The sequence below is a fragment of the Mastigoproctus giganteus genome, chromosome 9 (genome assembly GCF_048544385.1).
Source record: "Mastigoproctus giganteus isolate SK-2022 chromosome 9, ASM4854438v1, whole genome shotgun sequence".
In the NCBI taxonomy this organism is placed as follows: domain Eukaryota; kingdom Metazoa; phylum Arthropoda; class Arachnida; order Uropygi; family Thelyphonidae; genus Mastigoproctus; species Mastigoproctus giganteus.
Window position 1 is genome coordinate 206,368,616 of NC_143583.1, and position 12,236 is coordinate 206,380,851.

Consider the following 12,236-nt stretch of genomic DNA (forward strand, 5'->3'; position numbering starts at 1 on the left):
GCCTTTATGAAAGCAAAAACGCTTCCCTTTACCCCTGATGGTAGTTACATCATTAAGTAAATCCCACATCAGTACACTGTGATCACTGCCACATAGTGGTTCCTTTATCTGTAAATGCTTAATGCATGAATAATCACTTATTATCCTTGATAGAAAAGTTTCTGTATACCATGACAAAACCCCATGAGCTGTCATTGCAGCATGTCTGCACTGCTCATAGAATTTCTTATCTGAATGTACAATTACCCCCAGGTAATTGTGCATTCAGTGATAGCACAATTACATGGGTGTAGGAGCAAACATTTGATAAGGTACTCTGGTATTACTACTACTCATATGCACAGTACCTTGCATTTGTAAAGGTTAAACTTAAGCCTGATATACCTTCATAAATATCATTAATGATATTGTTGATGTTATTCCATGATATTGATGATATTACTCCACTAATAACATTAGTCCATGAAGAACAGTGCCCATTGATAACCACTCTTTTTAACCCTCCCTTTATCCATAGTGGTAACTTGCCGTTAATATCACATTGCTCCAGTATCAAAATTATTTTTTGAATCCAGTTCTCTGATCACTACATCACAGTAACCTATCAGATTGGTTAGGCAAGACCACCCCTTAACAAATCCATGCTGTGATGACAGTAAATTGCATTCCTGTCCAGATGGTCCTGCATTACTTCTTTAACCAGTGACTCAATCATTTTCCCTGAAATAGATGTTAAACTAACAGGTCTGTAATTACTCATGTCACTTTTTGATTCCCCTTTATGAAACGGGGATATATTTTCACATCTACAGTCAATAGGGACCTCCACTCTTTGCTGCCTGTCTTAATATGATTGGATAGATTCCATCCACCCCAGGTGCATTTTTTGTGTTCAGCTTCAACAATTTCTCTTCCACAGTTAATTCAGAAGGAGAGTGCCCATAAAAGTATCTATCTCAAAGGCATACAGCAGAAACTGAATATCTGCGAGACAGAGTGGAGAGACTTTCAATGACATGGATAATTAATTAATCTGACTGCTCTCTTTTGAATAGTGTCTAGAGAGAAAGGTTTTAGTGTTGCCAATCCAGATATATAAACAACTTTCGATGGTAGGGTGGATTTCATATTTTTACAGAGTAAGTAGTTGTTTAAAAGAAAAGTAATGCCAAGAGCAAAAAAGAAAACCTAGCTTTTTAGATTGAAGCAATTTTTGTGATATGCTTAAGACAAGATAGAAGTCAGGATAATCCCTAATAGAGAGATGACCTTGTCTAGAACTCTGAGCATCCTCAAATCATAAGAGCAATACTCAATTTTGAAGTTAACTATGTTTTCTTTTCTCCATTTTAGAACTGCCAGTACACTGCAAAATATATTTACATGTCTGAACAATTTACTAATTGCATGACTTGTCAATTGTACCTGCACGATGTACATAAAGCACTGTGATCAAATAATAGTATTTTAAGAGGGAAATTTCATGCAAATTGTGTTATAATTAAATTGACTGAGGCCATATACTTGTAGGTATAATACTCTGCATATTCTTTAAAAAAAATAATAAGAAAATTAATTTGCATTTGTGTTGAGGAGCATATTTTAGAAAAATTCTTGAATCAGTACAAAATTATATGTTAAAAAAGTTACAGTAACTTAAAAATGCTTAATGGTCAAATTGCCTGCAGCCATATTTCTAGTGTTAAAGATTTTTTTTTTCATTAACCTGAGGAAGGTTTCTACTTTATAATTTATGATTATTTTAACTTTGTTGCTTACTTTTACAAAGATTATGTATTCTACACAGAAGCTAAACAATGTTAATAAATATGATACTGTAATATTGCATGTTTATTTTTCTGGGAAAACGACTCATGCAAATACTCAGATCACATTCAAAATCAGCACACCCAAATTCATGCACACCAAGAAATGCAGATAAACAGAACCTTAGTGAAAATTTGTTATATAGTGTTATCCTTTAACCTTAATTTTGATTATTATATTATTTTCAATAGTACACTACTGATTACTGGTAAAACTCAGTTATCTCAGAGGGTGTGAAAAACATATTAACCAGCATCATGATTTATATTCAGTTTGGTTGGCATTATAATTACACTGAAAGTGCAATTTTATATGAATGATACCATTATTCTAATTTTAAAGTTAAATTAAAACTTAGTCAATTCTACGAAAATTTACAAAGGGTGTCAATGTACCCATGCAGTGGTAGTTTGATTTTTGCATGCCATTCAAATGCAGACTCTATGGGTAGGATTAACTTCAGATTAATCTATTGGTTGTGTGGTATTATGCTCAGGGTAATGAAAAATGAAAGAGACCTGGAGATAATTTTGCAGTCAGATATGAAGTTCTCTGAGCAGCGCAGATGGGCTGCCAGGACAGCTGATGGGGTTTTGTCAATGATATACAGGAATTTTGCTATCAGGGATAAGGAGGTGATTATCCCATTGTATAAGGCAATGGTCAGGCCACATCATCAGTACTGCATATACAGGTCTGTAGGCCTCATTTTAGGAAAGATGTAGAGCTGCTGAATTGGGTACAGAGAAGGACAACAAGATTGATGAGGGGAAACAAAAGGGTGCTCTTACTACAAAAGGCTTCAATTCTGCAAATTGTAGCATCTGGAGACAAGGCACCTGCAAGGAGATCTGACCAAGGTGTTTAAGGCTTTGGATGGATTGAGCAAGCTCAATGCTGATGGGATTTTCCCTCTCCCTCTTGCTTAGACTATGCACATGAGGGGGCATAAATTCAAACTGAATTTGGATGGTTGCAGAATAGATGTGCAGAAGTTTGCCTTTAGCCAGTGGGTGGTTGCTTGCTTGATTGATTGATTGATTGATTGAGTTTTTATTGGCGCATCAGCAACTATGGCTATAATGCGCCAAACCCTTTGGGGTGGTTGCTTGCTGGAAAACTTTCATCTCTTGTTGTGGTAGTGGATAGCTTACATAAATTCATGGAAGAAGTAGACAAACTATTGGAGGGAATGGATAGGTGAAATGGGAAGGTTTTTTTTTTTTTTTGGCTGATGCTATATAAGCTTGCTTTCTTACATCATTTGCCACTACTAATAAAAATACTGTATAAGGAGCACAAAACATAGTAATATGCTTATAACTTCTATCTTCATTCCTGTGATCACGACAGTCGGTCGAAAAGCATTGTCAGCTTCAGGAAGGAAAATCGTTTTGAATATTTTCGTTAGATTCTTTTAATTGCGTTAATTTGAATTTTAATTGTTTTGAATTGATTTTGAATTGTGTTAAATTGATTATTTAATTATTTATATTTTACTTTAATTATTTATATTTTACTTTAATGTACCGGTAAGTTGTCGATTTTTTCGTTTTTTCCGTTTTAATTTCTGGAGGGTATCATACGGAAGTGTTCCACGTACTATATTGAGGTAAACTCCTCTTATTAATTTACTTATATTATTATCAACGTAGAACATATTGAGTATTTCAGCTCTGATTCATACTATCTATCTTCATATTGTAAAATTTGACTCTGACAACATGCTTATCAAAGTGTAAAGTATGTAACCAAATTTCATCTACAACTGTCCTAATTTTTATGTTAAATTTAGTACATTTTTTTTTTTTTTTTTAGGAGCATTAGCAACTAAGTCCATATTGCTCCGGGAATATGCGGTGGTCATTCCCTGACCTTTCCGCATCCTCCGTATTTGGTGGTGACGGGCTCGAACCCCGGTCTAATCAAGAAGCGTGTTCTACGCACTGCTGCTCCTTCCCACCTGGCTACGGAGGTGCCCTGTTTCACTAGAACATGTAGTTTTATTGTGTCAACTATTATTGTTATTTTGTAGAGTTACCGTTTTAGTACTATTCTGATTTATATATGGTAAAATTGATTTTAATGCAATTTATTTATCATTCTGTATTATGATGTTTAATTGTATTAGAGTAGCATTAAAGATTCCTAGCAGGTTATCTCATAAGTAAACTTTACCAAAATTTCATTATCATTTATATTTTGTAATACAAACATAAAAAATATATTTTTTATATATATTTACTTACACCGGCACACTGGATCTTTCATGCTCCAAAAACCAGTATCTTCACATGAACGTTCTTCACTACCAGCTAATGTGTAGTTGTCATAACATCGATATGATATACGGCTACGATAAGTGGTGGCATTGTCAATTAACTGGTAGCTACCATTTCCCACTTGAGTTGGTATACCACAGTCAACAACTAAAATGAATCACATGTAAACATTTCATTGTGTGTTCAATAGTTATATAAATTACATTTTAATGTATGAAAATGTTCTAGCATAAATGAAAGTATGTAATAAAAAATTGCATTTTAATAAAGATTACCCATATTAGAGAATGCAAATAAAACTTAATAAAAGAAATGCTTCAGTAGATCTACTATTAAAAATTGGAAACTCACTGATATGAACTTCCTCTAGTGGAACGACATTCTTTCAACCTCCCATCACTCCCCTACTTCTCATCATATCCACAATCTATTGTGGAACCAGTTGACACTTCTTTCAAAATATCTTTCACTGACTATAAAAGTGTTATGGGGGTTTAAGGGTGCATATGCTGTTGTGGCTATAGTGTGCCTACTATAAAAGTCTTTAAGGCAAAGTATAAATCACTGGCAAAACTAAGAAGGCAACAAACTCCTTCAGATTAACTGGATATCCTGTCTTGGCCATCTTAGCTTCTGCTAGAAGCTAGGATGATATTCATAGGCTTGCAAGCATGATCTCTTCCAAAAGGAAGAGATCATGCTTGCAAGCCTACGAATAGGACCCACGCACTTTACTCACTTTTATCTTCTTTCTTCCTCAGATCTGGCTTTCTGTCTGAACTGCCATGCTCAAGTCCAGCTCAAGTCATAGTCCAGCATATCATAGTTGACTGCCCTCTCTATAATGAAGTTCGTTAAACCACCTTCTTATCAAAGCATGCAGCCCAATTCACTCCTACTTTGCAACAAATTTTAGACAACAGATCTGACATTAATGCAGTTTTTACTTTCCTAAAAAAAGATAAAATACTATGAAAGAATATAATGCTTAAATCCCCCATAATACACATCTCACTTTTAATAACATCTGATAACTCTTAACATTATTTGGTGCATAATAGCCTTTAGTTGCCATTGTGCCATAAAACCTCCAATAAGAACAACAACTACATATCCACAATCTGTGGTTTGATGAGTAGGGACTGCAGATAAGCAGCTGTGTTGACTTCTTGTAAACATTATTCTGATTTTGGGTTTTTCTGTTTTGTAATGCCAGAGCTTAATCTTCAATACACTTTTCTGTTCTTACATTTCTAGGTTTCTGCCACCTCGTAGCCAATGTAATTTTATTTTCAATCATTGTATATTTAGTCTTCTTGTTCGATACATTCCTGTCAGAACTGATAGATACCAATTTATGCATTAAATTTCTTTGTACATGTATAGTGTTTCGCCTAATCCATCCCGAAAAAAAAATAAATAAATTTTTTTTTTTTTCGGGATGATTCAAAAATAGGTGATTAATAGGTAGAAAAACAGAGCCATTCAATATTTCATGAGGGTGATCTGCATGAAAATATAAACAATAAGGTAGTAACATATTTGGATTTCAGTCATTGTTATGGAGTCATATAACTCTGAAATATAATGTCATTTCAGTCATGTCATGAACCACTGTCATTTTTCTCAGAGATAACATGCCAATTTTTGCTGGTCTTTCCTAAATAAAAGCATTGCTAAATTCCTTATGAGACAAAAAAAAAAAAAAAAGAATTACTGCATTTCTAGAAACAAAGACAGAGGTCACAGCAGGAATCACAAGTATGGTAACCAAACACGGTAACAAAGGCATTGGCTAAATTCCTTATTAGACAAAGATACAATTACTGCATTTCTTGGAAAAAAACAGAGACCAAACCAGGAATAATCACATGTCTTATGTTTCTAAATTTTTTGCAAGTTATTAATATTTAAAAATATATGTAGTGTTGAGCATTTATTTTTAGTTGCCGTGTATTGCCTTTTACTGCATTTTATGTATTTACATATTTTTCGACATTGTAACCTTTCTGGACAGTGATGAAAAATCTTTTTTTCTTTTATTCTTTTGTATTTTTATGGTGTGATCATAGTGCACCATAGCCTTAGTTACTTTTGCACCAGTAAAATCCAAATCAAATAAAATCTTTGTGGGCTAATGTTATTAGTGCTTTTGATACTGTTCCACATGAAAGACTGTGGGGTGCAAATTGGAGCAGTATAGCATTAGGGGCAAGTTACTGCTATGAATAAAGGAATAATTGGGTGATAAAAAGCAGAGGGTCATTATAAATGGGCACTGTTCTTCTTTGGCTAATGTTATTAGTTGTGTCCCTCAGGGTTCAGTGCTGAACCCTTTACTGTTTTAAATATTTATTAACAATATTGATGATGAAGCAACATCAAGTTTAATATATAAGTTTGCTGATGATACGAAGGTTGGAGGTTAATGACAGGAATCTGGGTATTGCAACAAGCCCTAGAGAAATTAGGCAGATGGGCTGAGAATTGGAAATTTTGGCAGTTGAGGTTTAACATGAAACATGCAGTGTGCTGTATATGGGTAGCAGTAATTCCAGAATAACATACCAGTTGGCTGATCAAGGTAATAGATACAGAATGAAAAATACCCAGGAATAATTATAAAATCCAACATGAGGCTCACTGAGAAGTGCTTGCAGCCTGCTAAGCCAGTTGATGGGGTTTGTGAATGATATAAAGGAATTTTTCCAGCAGGGACAAGGAGGTGGTTATCCCATTTCATAAGGCAATGGTTAGGACACATCTTTATTCATACATCTCTGGAAGCCTAATTTTAGGAAGAAAATAGATCTGTTCGATGGGAGCAGAGAACAAAAATAGTGAAGGGCACAAAAGGGAACTGAAGTCTTTCTTACCAAGAAAGACTAGGCATTTGTGAGAGGAGACATGACTGAAGTGTTTGAAGCTTTAAATGGATTGAGTAAACTAAATACTGATGGCATCCTTATTCTTTTTGGATGACATACATAAAGGGGATATAAAAAAAAGATGCCTATAGGATGTATGTGTGAAAATTTGTTTTCAGCTAAGAGAATAACTGATTGTTGGAACAAACTTCCATCTGGTGATATGGAGGTAGGCAGTTTGAATAAATTTTTAATAATTTTAATTTTTGAATAAAGAGAGAGTTAGACAAATAATTAGAGGGGAAGGACTGATGATGTGGGCTCGCTCTCTCTCTCTCTCTCCTTTAGCTGATGCTGTATAAATTTGTTTACTTTCGTCATTTGACACTAGTATTGATAACTCAATAGGATTATAATGAGGGGAAGGTCACGGATCTGGGTAATACTCTAGTTCTGATATAGAACATAAACCTCCAGCATATATCAAAGCAAGGTAGCTCAACTATCAAATAAAAACTTGCAAATAAAAAAAAAATAAGTACCAAATCTTTGTTTAAATGTCAAAAATTTGGCCCCTTCCAGAATATTTGAAAAGCATTAGTCATTTGTGCTGCTTGCAGCAAGAGACCCTATAGACATTGATCCCAATTTCCTCCACCAATTATAAACCAAGCATTCAATGACTATGTAATGAACACTGGGCTCAGGTGTGCAGCACCCAAACTTGTAATATATTTTTACAAATAAGGCAGAAACCACAATTATGGAAATCCAGCTTTCATACCTATTCTATCAGAATAGGTATGAAAAAGTTGTACTGGCTAGAATTGGCCACATCCATTTAACACAACTCTTTTTATTGCTTGTGGATGATCTACCACACTATACATGGCTATTCTCCACTAACGGTAAAACATATCCTTCTGGAATGTGCTCATTATTATACTGCTAGAATCTTTTGCTTCTGATTACTTGCTAACCTAACAGAACCACAAAGTCTAAGCAATATTATTGGATATGATATCAATCTATATAACTATCTCTGTACAGGGTATGTCTGTCAATGGCAAAAGTTGATGACGTAGAGAAGATATCATCTTTTAAGGACACAAAAGGTGATATTGTTGTACACGTTGGCGCTAATGATATTAAGAGTAGGAGACCGGCAGAATTACTCAACAAGTACAGGTCACTGTTGAAAAAAAATCCGTGAATTAGGGTTGAATTTGAAAGTGTTTGCAATTCTTCTCAGACATGATAGGAGGGAGTATATGATGAGAGCCTTGTTGATCAATTCGGCCCTGGAAAGATTGTGCAAGGCTCAAGGGGTAGAATTTTTTTCACCCTGGTCTGTACTTGTTAACAGGAGAGACTGCTTCTACAGGGATCAGATACACTTAATAGAAAGGGTGCAACAATATTTGCTGATGCTATTGAGGCAGTGTTAGGTGGGTCGAAAACTGCTAGCTTGGGGGGATACAAGGACTAATAGATTAAAAGTAGCTGCTGGCAGAGTTGAAAATGATTCTTGCACTGCTTCTATTGGAATGAGCAGCAGCCTGGAAAACAAGATGCAGGATATTTCAGAGACTGCTGGGGGTCATTGCGGTACAAGTAAACACATGGGTTGTGTTAGGGTAGCTAAGAATAGGAACAGGTGCATGTATACTTGCATATACAGTGAAACTTCTCCTAACGGACACCTCTCTTTAATGGACATCTCTCTACAAGGGATATTTTCAAGTTCCCCAACTCACCTCTATTGGTTTTAACGTGTTTTCAGCTTCTGTCTAGCAGACATTCTCTCTAATGGACGCGGACAGGCAATCTGCACTGTTTCATTTAGATTAGCACTTAATTTGATCTCCCCATAACGGACTGTGGGAGAGCTCACTGCCCTTTTTCTAGGAACTTTTCTTCCATGTATTGCCTCAATCGTGTGTTTATTTTCTATTTCCAATTCTCTGAATTTTATCAAGGTTTACGTCGCGGTTCTAACCCCTTTTTCAAGAATTTTAAGGCACGTGTAAAACTTCTGATGAATTCGGTGTGTGCAGGGGGGGTAGAATTTGGTCGGCCTTTCGTCTTTTCAGTTTTCAGTTTTGTTCAGTGTCGTGTGAAGTGCACCATGTCTTCTCATAAACATTTAACTTTAAAAGATAGCGTCGAACTCATTAATGCGTATGATTGGTAAAAAAATAGTGTTCGCAATCTCACTGCAAAATTCAAAATTGGGAAGATGCAGGTAAGCGACATCCTAAAGAAAAAAAATTAACTGCTCAAACAATTTTGGCAACACGGAAATGATCAGGTTCAAAAATCATTCCCGAAAACTGTTGGACTTCAAGTTGACAATGTTACGTATGAGTGGTTTTGTCGGCGCATGTGCTAAAAAAATTCCCATTAATGGGTCTATTATTAGGGAAAAGGCTTTGGAGGTTGCGAAATCTATGGGAGTAAATGAGTTCAAAACTTCTGTGGGATGGCTAGATAAGTTCAAAACTCGGCATAAAATTTCTTGGAAAACCGTAAGTGGTGAAGGTGGATCTGTAGATACTGGGGTTGTAACAGAGTGGACCGTCAAATTGGAAGATTTATGTCGTGATTTTGAAGCTAAGGATATTTACAACTGTGATGAAACAGGGTTGTTTTTTAAAGCTCTTCCTGAAAAAACAATGAGTCTAAAAAACGAAAAGTGCCAGGGCAGAAAAATTTCTAAGGAACACTTGACTGTACTATTGTGTACAAATATGCTGGGAGACTTTGAACAACCTCTTGTTATAGGAAAACCACAAAATCCTCGTTGTTTCAAGGGCATAAAGTTGAATCTTTTGAATGTTGACTGGAAGTCTAATAAAAAAGCTTGGATGATACGAGATATCATGAGCGAATGGATAAGTCACTTTAACCAAAACATGATTCGTCAAAACAGAAAAATTATTCTTTTCATGGATAATGCTGCATCTCACCCGCACATTGAATTGTCCAACATTCAAATCGTTTTTCTGCCACCAAACACATCTGCAGAGTGTCAGCCCTTGGATCAAGGGATAATAAAAAATTTGAAACTTTACTACAGAAAACGTGTTTTAAGACATCTCATTGCAAACATGAATGATGTAACATGTGCGAGTGACCTTACAAAGAAACTTAGCATCCTAGATGCGATTCAATGGATTTCCTCTTCAGTAAACGCAATTAGAAAACAAACTGTCGTGAACTGTTTTGTAAAGTCTGGCTTCTCAAATGCAAAAATTGAAGTTGTGAACAGTAATGTGGAGCACCAAGAAGAACAAGAACTTAAGTATCTATTGATAATGTACGATACTTCAGCTACAAGTGACCCTGGCTACAAAGATATAGACTCGAACCTCACTACAGAAGATGGTGCTCTAGATATCAACGACATTATGATCGATATTTTTCAAGAAGTTCCTCACGAGGATGAAGAAATGGAAGGAGGTCATTCTGTCGAAGAACATATTAACGACGAACCACCGATAAAAATAGAAGAAGTGCTCATACAAATCAATCGTTTAAAAATGTTTTTTGCCGCTGAAGAAGATACTGAAGGACTTTCGATGGTTTCTTCACTCCAAACAAATGTTGAAAACAAAATTATCAGCCGGAAGAAGGTGCAGAAGAAAATAAGTGATTACTGTATGTATTTTTCTTAAGATAAAGTCGTAATATGCATAGCACAATTGTATGTATATTATTTACAAAAATATTGTGCAAAATCTGTATATAATTTAATTTAATTTTACCTTAAACGTTTAACGATTTTTCTTTATCTCTTGTGTATGTAATTGTAATTGTATATTTCCTGGATATTGACTGGGATTTGTGGGTTGGTCACTCGCACACTAGCAAGCCTTTTGTGGATTTATTGGATGATTGTTTTCTATGTCAGCATGTTCGGGAAGCAACTAGAGGGAGTAATACTCTTGATCTGATTATCAGTAGTGATTCTTCATGCATTAAGAATCTGCAGATAAAGGAACCACTAGGTGGCAGTGATCACAGTGTGCTGAAGTGGGATTTACTGAAAGAGGTAACTACTTTCAGGGGTAAAGGGAAGGGTGTTTGCTTTCGTAAAGGCGACTACAGTGGTCTGAGACAGTATTTAAATTCTATATGGTGGGACCAACTGATGATGTTACCGACAGAAGGCATTCAAAGGATTAATCTTGGACACTACTAGGCTTTACATACCTACTAAGAAATATTCAAGGTTTAGGCCTAAATGGATGTCAGATGAACTAATGAGACATGTGGCAGAGAAGAAAAATGCATGGGATACATAGAAATTAATGGGTGACATGGAAGCCTATGATAGATATAAGCTGGTCTGTAACCAAGTCACAAAAGAGATTAGGCAGGCAAAGGCAGATTATGAGAAATCTTTGGCAAAGTATGCAAAGAAAAACAGCAAAGATTTCTTTACTATGTAAACTCTAGAAGGAAAGGGATGAATCAGATTGGGCCACTGGATATTGATAATTCAACTGTTGATGATCCTGCTCAGGTGGCTAACAAACTAAATGAGTATTTTGCATTTACATTCACACATGAGGAGTTATTCAGCGAGGGGAATGCCAGAGGTGTATTCAACTCTGGCAGTAAGCTAGAGAATCTTGTAATAACTGAGAGTAAAGTGGAGGAGAAATTGCTGAAGATAAACACAAGAAAGGCACCTGGGGTGGATGGGATCTATCCAGTTATATTAAAGGAGGCAGCAAAGGAAGTAAGCAAACCCTTAGCCATAATTATGAGAGCTTCCTTGGACTCAGGGGAGGTACCCATGGACTGGAGATGTGCAAATGTGACCCCAATTCACAAAGGAGGATCAAAGGGCGACACAAGTAATTAAAGACCTTTTAGTTTAACTTCAGTTCCAGGGAAATTAATGGAGGCATTTGTTAAAGAAGCACTGCAGGATCATCTAGACAAAACTTGAGTTATAGCTCAGACACAGCATGGTTTTGTTAAGGGGAAGTCTTGTCTGAATAATTTGATTGGATACTATGATGTGGTCACAAAGGAACTGGATGCAGGGAATAACTTAGATATCATATACACTGTATTTGTGTCTTAGAAAGGCTTTTGATACTGTTGCACATGGAAGACTACTGCACAAATTGGAGCAGTGTGGCATTGGAGGCAAATTGCTGCTATGGATAAAGGGATGGTTGAGTGGGAGAAGATAGAGAGTGGTAATCAATGGACACTGCTCTTCGTGGACTAATGTTATTAGTGG

At 35.8% G+C, this 12,236-nt stretch overlaps 1 protein-coding gene across 1 annotated transcript in view; it reads right to left on the bottom strand.

The window, feature by feature from the left end:
- The window catches only part of LOC150081074 (P-selectin-like), a 265,101-nt gene that overhangs the window by 87,611 nt on the left and 165,254 nt on the right, over positions 1-12,236 (bottom strand). The window contains 1 exon segment of the mRNA XM_090382138.1: positions 4,077-4,256. Coding sequence (XP_090238264.1) covers positions 4,077-4,256 — 180 coding nt within the window.